The following is a 13,841-nucleotide window of genomic DNA, read 5'->3' on the forward strand; positions in this document are numbered from 1 at the left end:
TGTGAAGTCCAGGCACTGAATTTCTTTGGCCAGGTAGTGTAAAAGCTCAGCACTGTGTAGAAGAAAGAATCAGTTTACCTGTTTTTGTAGACGGTGGCTCTTGTTTTATTTTGAGGAGACATCTATATTCACTCTCAAGCAACTTCAGTTTCTATGCGGAAAGAATGAAAATTTCAGCTTTAAACAGTACTGAACAGACAAACTGAGGACCATGTGCAGGGACCTGTCAAATAAACACACATCATACAGTTTATTACATTCAGCACATGTTACCCTCTGCCTTTTCTCATGGGTGGTTGCACAGAGCGTATAGTTGGTCCAAGTCCTGTTGCTGTCTGGATGTTGAAACCACTTCCCATCTGCTCCACAGTACTTAGTTGCCTTTTCTGTAAAGAATAATTCCATCACTAAATACAGGCGCTTTTTACTATCCATCCATTCATTCATTTTCTTCTGCTCATGGATTCAAACCGAGGACCTTACTGTGTGGAAACAGTGTAACGCTTCCTCTTCTTACTTAGATGTTTAGATATTGTAACAGTTTATCAGATGAGCAAATCCTCTTGAATGTCTTTGCTCACCTGTGGGGTCGAAGTCACCGAAATAATCAGGGCAGTTTCGGGAGGCGTACGTGTCCGCTGGAGTGTCATCCCAACACAACCACCCATCCCAGGTACGACTACAATACCGCCCTACACCAGGAAAAAAAAGCAAAGAAATGTTTACAGGCCTATTATTCATAAATTTGCAAGCCTGTAATGCAGATGCTGATGAATGTGATATATTGACCTGGTTTTCTATAAGGTGGATCATTCTTCATTTTCTCTTGGCATTTCTTTTCATTGTCAAGGATAATTTTCTCTGTGCTAACCCCTGGAGCCTCCGTGGTTGGCTCTGCTGCTGCATCCCTTTGAAAATCAGGGATTTCCTTCTGGGAAAGAAAAATATTAGTCTGCTGCATATAAACTGATGCAAGCTTTGTCTTGTTCAATCACTTTCAGAGAAAAAACAAAACAATGATCAATTACCTCTAATTTGTCCTTTAAAGTTTGTTGACAGGTAGAGCCAGTCTGGATCCAGTTACCTGATTCATCACAATATTTGGTCATTTTTTCTGTGGAAAAAAAGGGAAAAAGCCTCACTGGTAGTGCTACAACAACATTATCCATCAATAATTTTCCTAAAAGCCTCATATACTATATTAAACGGCTTACAGGCACAGTCTACTGCTCCTGTTTGTTTAGCAGAGAGTTCAGTAGAGATTCTTTGTATGCTTTGGCTGCGTCTTTCAGTGTTTTTCAACAGTAAAACATTGGCATAGCCCAAACACATAAATCTAAACCCGAACCTTGGCATTATGAAACAAATGCATTTAACTTAGCTCGAAAAATATCATCAGAAGTTAGTCACATAGAAATGTCCACATTTGGAATAATTGTACGGTCATTTCATATACGTCAGGTTTTAAACCACATGTAGTGGAGATCCATGGCTGGACCTATCAGTGAGATCACTTTGTTCTTGACATCAACAACTGCAGTCCGACTGCCTAGTCCTCTCTGGCAGCTCATTAACTGTTCAGCAACCACTTCCAACTGTACGTCTTCCCAAAGACCTCGTATCAGCAGTGTCAGCTTTCAAGGAGTCATGTGGGTACCCAGGCATTTTGGGAAGATCCTTCATGAGCCGTCTCTTACAAAAATGGCTTCTCTGTTCCCACATTCATGTTCTCGCTCCCTATCCATCTGTCAGGAATCGAGCGTCCCTATATATTTTTATAATTCCTCCCTTTCTTTTCTTTTCTTTTGCTTGTCTTTTTTTACCCTTACATATTCCTCATTCATCTCTCTGTCCTCTCCTTCACCTCTGCTCTCTTCGTCATATTGCATCTCCTAAATCAGACATGACTTGAGTCTGGAGTTCTTCAACTAGACATTATTGAACCTTGTACTACTCACAATGTAAAAACTGCACATTCTTTGGAAACGCTTAATGCTGCAATCCCAACATAAATTGTACTTGTATAATCACAGTCAAATTCAATATGAATAAATCTGTTTTTCTATCCTGCCTGACTCAAAGAGTACAGTAGGATCGTGTTTTACCTTGTTTACAGTGTATTAATCTTTTCTCTAGCATGTCATACAGAAGCAAATATGATTGGGCTTTTTCATGAATCTGCAACCAAGTAGTTATGCAAGGTTATGCTTAATCTCTACAGACTATTATCTTTATATAAGTGCACATAATCTGTAGGCAAGCAACAACATTTTTGCTATTGGAATCTTTCTGGTTTTAAATTTGTAGTGTCCAGAAGATTGGCCAATCAAATTTGAGCATTCAAGCAAATAGTTAGTACTAAGTTAAAATGTATCAACATTAATAAACAATGAATGGGATTGAATTATTGGCTTGGATATCTGCAGGTTACACCGAAACCAGTTGCACAGTTGTGCTTGAATGAAGATGGTTACCGTCTTAAGATCGTATTACTAAGCTGAGGCTGTGTGATAAACAAAAGCATTAACCTTTGACCTGACGAGGGGATTTACGTAATACATAATAGATAATCTGCCTCAGCTAAGTTTCACATCAATCACTCTATTGCTTTATGAATAAAACTGATGATACTTAATGGCTGATGCGTGGTTTCCATGCATCAGCCATTAAGTTTAAGACATATGTCTAAAAATAATTCTGTTATGCATAAAATTCATAAAACCATACACTAAAACTAAGCAGAACTCCGCAGCTGTGAAATTTTAAGTCCTTACAGAACAAAGTTAAGCAAGCTATCTGGCCTCTGTGAGACACGATTAGCCATTTTCCCGATGTTACCCAGCAGGTCTCACTTCAGACTGCCTGTTGCTGTAAATCTAGTGAGAGATGCGAAAAACGTTCTTACCAGTCGGGTAGAGTTGAGGATGATGCGGACAATTTTGTGTTACTGATGTCCCGGCTGGTGTCTCATCCCAGCACAACAAACCATCCCACATGTAATCACAGCGCACCCCTCGAAGAAGGAAAAAAAGAAAAAAAAAAAGGGGGGGGGGGTGTAATTACTATCATAAACACTTATTTTTCTTACATAAGTATACTATTAAAGAAAAAACTTAAAAAGGGAAAATGTCCTTGTCTTTTCTACATTACGTTACAATTTAAAAAATTTTTTGTATTATTCATTTATTTAGTCAGAGTAATATAATGTAAAATAATGTCTCTACAGATGTGATTACGTCTTGCGGCCTAAACTTTAAAAGCCCTATTGGGCCAGTTAGCTTGCAGCAGTACCACTATCATCTTTAACAAGAACACAAACATTGTTCTGGTCCCATTCAATAGTTTTACATCACTCCACCTGCAAAGCCCTCCCAGAGTTAATGGATTTGGTCTCAAGAAGCCTGAAATTAATTTGGGACCTCTCACCAGTTCTGCTTTCTTGGCGGCCTTTGCGGGACAGCTCGAGACATTTGTATTGACCCTGGCTCAGCGCCTGCACACTTTGTCCCTCTACAATGCTCTGCTGAGGACTGAGCGATGGGTCTGAGATTGAGTCAGTGCCTTCCGCTGTCCTGCACTGTGGAGACAACATGAATTAGAGTTGAGAGGAGGACATGCCCTACACTAAGTGCAATACGTGCCGTGGCCAGGGAAGCATCATTGTGTTGTTTGCGGTTTCTGCTCTGATCTACATTTCTTTGATCGTCCAAAAAAAAGGTAAATATCATCTTGAATGGTGATGTAGGTTTCAATTATAATATCTCAGAGTTTTATTATGCTTGGATAAAGATGTGCATTTGGATAAAGGATAGAAAAAAATGAAAAAAGTCAGCATGGAAAGTTTTTGAAGCATCTTCAAAGCTTTTCTGATGAGGATTTCACTCTGCTTTGAAATTCTACTCACGCTCCATTTGTGTAACTCATTAAAATGTTTGCAAGCTCACAAAGGACGTTAAGCAGCTGACTTTCTCCCAATGAATCTTTTCTCTGCTCTATTGTTTGTGTTTGGAGGTAACATTAAAATGGAGAGCCCGCTGTGTGAAATGCTGATTCTGATAATGCTGTTCACTGAAGGATAAAGAGCCCATCTTGCTGTGACTTATCTTCCTTCTTTTTTTGGCTGAAAATTAAGCCTCTCGAAGGCTCGTGCACTTGCATTTTCCAAATTCTTTGTGGAAATTTAGTACTTTGCTTGGGAGATTGTGTCTACATATCACAAATGAGATGCAAACCCACAATCCCCTGGTTGTCTGTGGAGGAAATACAAATTGTGACTAGATCAAAGTGTCGTCCTTACCTGTACGATAAAAAGTTTGTAAAAAAAAAGAAAAATACAAAGCAGGTTTTTAAAAAGTGGCTTTTGTTTGAGAGCTGATGTCCCATGTAGCAGTTTAGCAGCCGTACATATGATGTCACTCCAAGCATTGAAGTAAATGACGTCATACATACGACCACCAGGCCACCACCAGTATCAACAGCTGAGCTGAATGAGAAAAAATAAAACAACTTCGCATGTCATGGTCTAACAGCTTCATCACCTACACAAGTCTTTTGTATTCAACATGACAAAACCACACAACACAGAAACACGTGGCAGACCTGCACAGGTACATCAGGCATACATATTTAGCTGGAAGACCTCGTCCTCAACTCAAGCAGAAATGCAGGCTAGGAAAGTAAACTTCCATCTCCCTGCGACATTGAAGAATACCAAATGATTTTCCATGAAGCCCGTTGACTCAAAAAAATCTGTAAAAAGTTCAAAATTTTTCACCCAGTTGGTGTTGAAGATCATTTTATTAAGACCTTAATTATTCAACTAACCATAATTTGTACAAGCTCCACTTCAAAGTTTGACTTTTGATTGTAATACCTTAATAGGGCACATCATTACATGATAGAACACCATGCCAAAACATGTCATCCCTATATGACATACGGTTTGTGTTACGCTCTGTGACCGATGATTACAACAGCCCCATTAAGCTAATTGATGACATTCCTCAAAAGCTGGGGCTGGGGAAATGTCATAGCTCTCCAAGGTGCATTAAATATCTGATCCTGGTGTTCAGAAGAGCCCAAGATCAAGATTTGAGGTCAAGATCTCCATTAAGAGCTTTCTGCTGTAGGCTGTTGTTTATATGGCACTGCTATTGGACATTCATATAATGTCCAGAGATTGGTTATTAATACGAGATTATTGCATTAGGTTTTATTTCCTTTATTGCCTCTATTAACCTCTAACAGGAAGTTTACCTCCTGGTGTTTTATGCATAGTGAATCTTTAATCCATTTTTCTTTGATAAAGATCACAATTTCTACTCTCCACTGCCTTTCATTATTTTTTGCTATACGTGTATAGCCTTTATTTTGAGGCCATGTACATAGCGGCACAAAAGTGGTACAAAAATAAAACCAAAACTAAAAAAGTGACTTCTTTCTGTGGCTGATGAAAGGACGTGCTGTTATCAAAATGACAAATAACTTTATTAACATAGCACTTTTCAAAATTGCCATTACAAAGTGTGTTACAAGAGCAACAGAATAAATCCAGAGTAACAAACGTAAGAAATAAAAAGACAATTTAAAGCTAATTAAAGCTCAAATAAAATCGGGCAGAGCCTCGTCATTAAAAGTAACCTTGTGACTGACTTCCCCAATCCTGTTCCAGAATGCAATCGTGCGGTTAAGTGCTTTAGACAATGAGACCGTTTTTGTTATTTTGACTCTGAGCACCAACACAATGGATTTTAAATCAAACAAACAAGATGTGATTGAAGTGCAGACTTTTAAATCAAGGTTTTACAAAAGTATTGTATTAACTGTTTAAAAATCACAGACATGTCTATACATCGCCCCCAGGCTTCAGAGGCTCAGAGTAATTGGACAGTTGACTGGCAAGCAGTTCCATCTTCCCTCATTATTTTTTTTATCACAAATTAAGGAGATAAAACATCTGGAATTAATTCAAAGCGTTGAACTTTAATTTGGTAGCTGTTCACTTTAGCTCTCCAAAGAGGAAAAAAGAGATGTCGATATAAAGACAAAGATCATCATTAGGATTGAAAAACCAAAATAAACTTCACAGAGAGAGAAAAAAAACTTTAGAAGTGACCAAATCAGCAATCTGGTGATTCTTAAACAGAAGGAGCGCAGAGGCCAGCTCAGCAACACCAAGCGGCCTGAAAGACCACAATGATGTGGATGATCACAAAATAATTTCCATGGTTAACAACAGCATCCAATACAACAAGGTGAAAAACACTGGTTAACGCTCAAGAAAAAGAAGTCCCAACTCTGCTAGAAAATACCTTAAAGACCCCATTGAGCAGATGGACGGATGAAAACAAAGATATTGAGGAGAAAAACAGCTTGAGTGTATTGCATCATCTGTCAAACACAGTGGAGGAAATGTTATTGCATGGGCATGAATGGCTGCCAGTGGAGCTGGGTCACTGGTGTTTACTGATGGCGTGACTGCTGATGGAAGCAGCAGGATGAATTGTGAAGTGGACAGGGCTATATTCTCTACTCAGATTTAACCAAATGCTGCAAAACCGATCCAACAGTGCATCACAGTGGACGTGGATAATGACCCAAAGCTTACTGCAAAAGCAACCCAAGAATTTCTCAAGGCAAAGAAAAGGAGTATTCTTCAATGGCCAAATCATTCACCTGAATCTCTGCCTCCACTTATGAAAACTGAAAACAGAAAGACCCACAGTATGTCATGGTCCCCCTGTCCTCTCAGGTTCTAAGTTTCTTTCATTCTTTTAATAATTATAACAGCTTAGATTTGTACAGCACCTTTCAAGAAACCCAAGGACGCTTTACAAAAGAGTATAAACAAACGATCTTCTCCATTTGCTCCATCTCTCTTCTCTCTATCGTGTGTGTGGGCTTGAGTATTAACTTTGTTTACTCCTCCCACAAGTAGATCCTCATCTGCTACCAGCAGCAGTATATAACCCTTGTTCTCCTCTCTGTTTCTTGTAGGAATGACTAATTTAGACCTCTTACCTTATTTGCTTGTTAACTTGGTGACCAGTGCGCCATACTTACCTGACCTGTCCTCCTTTTTTTGCAGATTGTGTCCTGGTGTGCCTGCCTGACTTACTCTTTTTCTCACAAAAAATACTTACCTGTGGGTTTGGAGGGAACTTACCTGCACTAGCGTGTGTGGAGAATATGTCGCAGTAAACACAGCTGTGGAAAACAGAATTTTACCTGCAGTTCTACTCGTGAAAGCAACCAAAACCAAGCTCTGCCTGCAAGCTGAGAGAACAGTGAACATTTGGTAACTGGATTTGAACCTACAAAAAGAGAAAGATTTGAAACCCAGTGTTTCAATATCAACTTTAGTAGTGTTGCGAAACGCTGTAAATACTTACCTGCTGTGAATTCAAGAGTGTTAATCAAAGTCTTTGAACTTTTTCCAGCCTGTTGCACCAACCATGAAAAAGCAAGTGACGGCTACTGCAGTAAAGGCCTGGCAGAGCATCTCAAGGGAGGAATCCTAATTTGTCCAATTATTTTTGAGCCTCTGAAAATGGTGTGCTATGTATGAAGATTTAATGTAACACAAATAATAAATTAAACCTCTTGCACTAAAGCTGAAAGTCACGCTTAAATCACACCTTTTTGATCTTTTGATTGGAAATCCACTAAAATATTCATAAGTTTAAGAAATGACTTGTCCAATGTGTCTTTTTGCATCTGAAGATGTCATTTTACATTAAAACTGTTGTGATCTTCTGCATAAAGGGCAAGGATCAGCTATATTTTGAATAGAATAGAAAATGCACATCTATACATATATATACTTGGCTCATTTATATTGGGGGATATTTAAACTGGGGTAGTTCTACAGTTAATTTTACAGGGTGAGTGAATTTGCTGGTTAAAGAAAACCACTAGACCACAACATATTATACATCCCTTTAATGAGAATTGAATCTTGTTCAGGAAACATGTACAGCATACAAAATTGGCAAAGTGAGAGATAGGGCCTTCAGAAATATATGCCATTGTACATCCTTGTGTAAAAAGTGAGCTTACCACCAGGAGAAACCAAAGGATCCAAATGGAGCCCATTAACCTCATATCTTCCTCTCACAGGGAGATCTCTAGAGAGAGGGAGGAGAACAACATGTTAAACCTATCAGAAAAATAAATTGTCTACCGTGAAGGTGACTGACTAAACAAACAGTGTGCTGTTTCAAATCAGGATTACAGCTTCTCAGGAGAAAACAGTCACAGCAATCAGTCATCTGAAATGCAAAACACTGCAGCAGCGCTGCAGTTTGTGACATTCCACACTCCTCGCCTTTGTGCACGTGCCTGGGAGATGGTGAGACGGCGTGTCTGTCAGGATGCGAAACAATGGCATAAAAGGAGTAACTTTACATTGGGAGAGCAAAAAGAATGATGAAAAGCAGAAACACATTCGGACCGAAATAGTTGATGCTCATTAATCATTTTGCGCTGAGCATCTAGCTCCGCAGGACGACAGGAGCTGGGCGGACGGTTCAGTAACCGAGTGCATGTGAGATTAAAATTCTCTTCAGGTCTCTTTTCTCAGGCTAACAGAGTCCCTGTTGAAAACCCATCATTCTGCAGTTTGAACAGTTACAATGACCCACTGGTTGTTCTCCACACCCCACACTGGCCCAGGGGGTACGATACGCATGCATGAGCCAGTCCAATAAATCACCATGAAAGGACAATTTATAGTATTTGTTTGGCTTCAGACGCACACGGATGGTAGGCTACTTAGCTTTAGGATGACAAATATACCTGGATCTGCCAAGAGTGTAAGTCTAGCGATGCTGATGTCTGAACAGGAATCCCTTGAATCTTTTCCAGTTCTTATGTTTCGACGTTTCACTGGTTTCCTTTGATGTGACCTGTTAGTGTTAGACTTCATTTGAACATTTTATTGCTGGCTTTTAAAGCCCTTCATGGTCTGACTCCTGTCTATACCTATGAGATGTTAACTTCATATGATCCGGGCCGCTGCTTGACATCTTCTGACCGGGCCTTTGTTAACGGTTCCAAAGGCTTTCATTAAGACAATGGGAAACCAAACTTTTTCTTTCTGTAAATCTCTTTTTGAATCACATGGTTTATCATTCAGTTTTCTATAGCTGCTCATGGCTTTATCAAATCTTTTTCACTTTTAAGACCCAAAGACTGTATCCTTCTTTTTCTTTTGATTTTTAAGTTATGTTGAATTGTTTTTAACTCTAACTCTAAATAAAAGTATTTTGCAAAATTTTACAGCTTACAGTTTGTGATTGAGAAAACAGGAAATGTTTTCTACCAGTCCCTTTGTGGAAATACATGCTGACATTTACTGACTAGTTATATGTATATATATATATGTATATATATAAAGTAAGTTTTATGCTCATGGTCACAGATTTTTTGATAATGCAAATCGAGTGTAAACCAAAGCTCAGTAAACACAAATGACACAACACAATAAGACTGTCACAGATACACTGATCCATTTGAAATTTGGGGTTTTAAAAATTTAAAAATCTAGAGCCCACAGAGGTGATCTTAAATGTACAACTTGGGCTGAAAAACTGCTAAAATCCCACGAATTAGGTTTAACCCTTTAAAGCCGGTTGGAGGTTTTGCGTAACTATTTTTAAATCCCAGTAGCACTGCAACCACGTAAGTTAGCGCAATAATTTTTTTTGCATATGAAACTGGAGGAGTTGTACTTACATCTTATGCCATCAGCTTGTCCTCGGTCACAGTTTCGTTCCACATACAGCTTTGCAAAAATTGCATAGAAGCACTTGCAGCAACAAAAACATAATATTCCAGAAACACGGTTTTACCATCAGGGCCTTATGAGCCTATACTGGTGTTTTTAAAAGTTATGTTTGACTTTATGACATTCTGTGTCATTTCTGGGATGCTTAGGACTCATATTGCACTGCTGTTATATATAGTTTAGCTTATTTTGATGCATATGCTGTTTTTTTTGGCAAATTTGCAATATAATATTTATTTTCGTTTTTCCTGCAGTATATGAAAATTGGTGTATTTCAAAAATAAAACTATGAAGACACTCAGAATAAATTTCCTGTGGTTGTAAACTATTTTGTGCAACTTTTTTGTATTTACAGTTTTGAGAGATAAGCCTCTTAAATTTCTCTAACTAGAAATATATGTTAAAAAAAACAAAAGATTTTCAATTTTTTTGTAGTTTATTGCACTTTTTTGCAATTTATGTAATTACTATGCACTTAATGCATACATATTATTAAAATATGGGCTATAATGGTTGTATTGATGTATATCAGCTTGAAATGCTCCCAAAAATGGCACTACAGCATGTAAAAATATAATATAAGCTCTGGCGGATTTGGGTTCTATGGTAGGTCTTAAAGGGTTAAATAACAATTATAAATAATAATAATAATGAGTTAGAGAATGACTGTAATTAGCCCACTCCTAATCACCAAACATTTTCAGTCCAAGCCTAAATACTGCTCTATATTTTCCCAAAAATAGACCAGAATTTACTGGACTATTTTTCTGGGTCCACCTCAGTGTCTAAAAGCTGAAGATCATAACGACAAAGCAGTTTTCACCGCTGCTTTGAAAAGAAGCGGGGAAGGAAAACAAAGAAGCGCACAAATATAGCGATCATTAGGAAAGAGATGAGACATGACAGGCGAGGGAGAAGTATGGATCCCAAAATTGCCTCTAGGAGCAGAAGATCCATGAACACTACTATTACTGCAGCACAGAGGTTCCACATCAGTCAATTATCCTGCTAATCACCACTGGGTGATCACGCGCATGTGAATTTATCTAAAAGCGGATTAATTGCATATTCTGTGAGGCAGAGACTTTCCACAACGAGTCAAATAACAGTTAAACGCTGTTAGGACAAATGACATTACTCACTTCATGCCAAGTAGAAAAGGCATCACTGAGAACGACTGAAACTGTCAGGCAGGAAATAATGGTACTGAATTATTTCAATTATTTCATATATTTTATGTATGTAAAATAGGAAAGCACTTTAAATTTTAAATGCCACTTTTAATGGCTCTGTGAATATCAATATTACTCTGATAGATAGAGCTACAGAAGGTTTTTAGGCTAGCATAAACACTGGAAACATTGGGTATAGTCCAAAGTAAAAAAACAAACCAAAAAAAGTTAATTTTTATTTTTTTTAGATGGTAACAAGAATTCAAACAAAATCAGAAAATACACCTATGGACAGGTTTTTAAGGCACCTATTGCATAATTGAAGTAGTAGGAGAGCTGCTATGTAGGCATTGTTATAAAGATTATGGGAACTGGGTGTGTACTCGGTGCCGGGTAGGTAGTTGGGACTGTTTGAGACATCAATAACCCCTGGAGCATTTCAACATTATAACACACTCTCTGCCCATCAATAATAAATTTGCACGTTTCAAATCTTAACAGCTCTGCTTCACACGTGACAGGACTCAAACTCAAATCTCCAGGCTATATTCGACTTTCATCAGGGAAGAGGTTAGGCTATCCTTTCCCATTAGCTCCATGTACGTGTCTAAAAATAGACCCCAGAGCATTTTGTAGGCGGATGGGTCCAATGTGATAAGAACAGTGAGGCATGAAGCTCCGCACACTCCCCGTAGAGAAGATGAGAGCGAGCGCTCAAACAGGATGAGGGGGCACAGAGGAGAACGTAAACAGTATAACAGCGCTGTTTAGGACTGGAAGCTGATGCAGAGTGAGCGTAGCTGCAGCAGGTTAGGTGCAACATTAGTTATACTCTAAATAAAATACAATAAAATACAATGAAAACCATTTATTTTCACTTTAAGGGTAAGCTAGAGACTAAATGACTGTTAAAAGCATTATGTCTTTAGCTTTTATATATTAAATGAATTCAAAATGATGACATCAGCTGCTTCTATTATGTCTTTTGTCTTTGATTGGTGATTCCAACAGCAGATTTCTTTTAAGCTTAGAATCTAGATTTGTGCCTTTTTTATTTAAACAAACTGCAAACGTGTAAAGGGCGCAATGTCAACTTTGTGTGTGCTGCTTCTTATTGGAAATTTATGTGTTTTCCCTCCGTTTTTCCTTCTCCTCCTCTCCCCTTTTCTGCCTCTCTTTATGTCGTCCCTATATCAAACTGACAGCAGCAGACAGAGCCACCCATCTCTTCTCTTTCCTCATGCAGCGAGCGGTCACAGGCACTGTGACAACACAGATTTGTGCTGACATCACATCGGTGATGGAGGATGCGGCGGCCCGATGCAGCGTCTCCTGACTCACCGTTTCAGACCCCATCGCTCAGGCTGAAGGGAGCAGGCACACAGACGTGCTCTGGCATGCCGTTGCCAGGTAGCGATAAATGAGCCGGATCATGATGCGAGCTCAGGTGGATTAGTCTGATAAACTGACAGATTGTGAATGTTACCCGCAAGGCCGTTGTATAATTCTTGCTTAAAGAGCAAAATATTTGAACTGATTTATAAACTGCATGATCTACAAGCTGAGGAATTTCCTTACTGCTACTCAAGTTTACAACACATCCATAACTGCACTTCCCAGGAAGTTTTATGTATACTATGTGACGGCCTCCTGTGCTGTCAAAGAGAGTGATAAAGATTAGAAATAGCGTGTGGATGATACATCGTACATATACGCATTAAATAAGAGACAATGTTCACTCATTAAGAGTTAACAATAGAATCAGTGTATATCCAGTATTTTGGTATTGGTGGAAAAATACAGTGGCCCTGAGAGGCCAAACGGACTGCAACTTAAGAAAACAACAGCAATAAGAAAAACGCCACAAAAGCACACAAATCACAACGGAAACAGGAAAAACGGAAATAGGAAAAAAAGAAAACAGAAATAGGAAAAAACTGATTTCCAAAAGCACAAGGGAAGTGTTTCTGGGGAGACAATAACTCGACGGACCAGTTGCAGGAACCAAAACATGCTAGGTAAGTGTGTTTGTTTCTCATGATTCATATAATACTGATGATGGATTTTTAGGCTAATAATTAAGCTAACACACTTACCTCTCATCTTTTCTTCCCTCACAAAACCGATAGATCCTCCACTTCTTTTAAGTGTCTCCCAGCTCAATTCTTAGCATATTTTGGTTCCTGCAACTGGTCTGTAGGGTTATTGTCTCCCCAGAAACACTTCCCTTATGCTTTTGGAAATCAGTTTTTTTCTATTTCTGTTTTCTTTTTTTCTTATTTCTGTTGTGTTTTGCTGCTTTTGCAGCGTTTTTTTTTTTTTTATTGCTGGTGTTTTCTTAAGTTGCAGTCCGTTTGGCCTCTTAGGGCTACCGTAGAAAAACTAAACACACGTGCAACAATACATAAATATTCATATATAATCCTTAAAGCGCCTCATAAAATAAAGCACACTGGGATAAAATAACCCATTTTCTTAAAGGTAATCTATGAAGCTGATGAAGTAATGTTACTGTGTTATATAGCACAATGAGGTCTGTCTCTTAAACCACAATATATCAATATATTCCTACATTTATGTGAAATCTCTTTTTTTCCTGCAACAGTAAGCAAACTTTGTGGATTCAACGCAGCTTAAATCCGTCACTATAAAAGCCTGTTTATATCATTCAAAGCACAGAATTCAATTTCACAGATTGAATGTTTACCAGCAGAGTTTTCACAACCATTTCCTCCAATAAATTGCATCGCCCTGGGCGAAAATAAATAAATTAAAAAAATGCCTTGTGATGAATAAGTACATATATCGCCAGCTATTTAAAGTCTCTGCAAGTTTACTTTCAAACTATAATAAACTTTAACAAGACAAAGCATGCCAACAAA

General features: G+C 38.4%; 1 protein-coding gene across 2 annotated transcripts in view; it reads right to left on the bottom strand.

Moving 5' to 3' along the window:
* Window positions 1-13,841, bottom strand: part of calcr (calcitonin receptor) — a 64,374-nt gene that overhangs the window by 29,434 nt on the left and 21,099 nt on the right. For both annotated transcript variants that reach the window (XM_085261736.1, XM_085261735.1), the window contains 8 exons: window positions 8,059-8,126; window positions 3,427-3,577; window positions 2,906-3,013; window positions 1,029-1,114; window positions 790-931; window positions 582-692; window positions 274-386; window positions 79-151 (listed from right to left, as the gene is read on the bottom strand). In XM_085261736.1, the coding sequence (XP_085117862.1) occupies window positions 79-151; window positions 274-386; window positions 582-692; window positions 790-931; window positions 1,029-1,114; window positions 2,906-3,013; window positions 3,427-3,577; window positions 8,059-8,103 (829 nt within the window). In that variant the 5' untranslated portion in view covers window positions 8,104-8,126. The remainder of the gene's footprint in view (window positions 1-78; window positions 152-273; window positions 387-581; window positions 693-789; window positions 932-1,028; window positions 1,115-2,905; window positions 3,014-3,426; window positions 3,578-8,058; window positions 8,127-13,841) is intronic.

The sequence above is a fragment of the Mchenga conophoros genome, linkage group LG22 (assembly GCF_057382185.1).
Source record: "Mchenga conophoros isolate Kocher_MC1m ecotype Shallow Benthic linkage group LG22, M_conophoros_male_GT1.1, whole genome shotgun sequence".
NCBI classification, from domain to species: Eukaryota; Metazoa; Chordata; class Actinopteri; order Cichliformes; family Cichlidae; genus Mchenga; species Mchenga conophoros.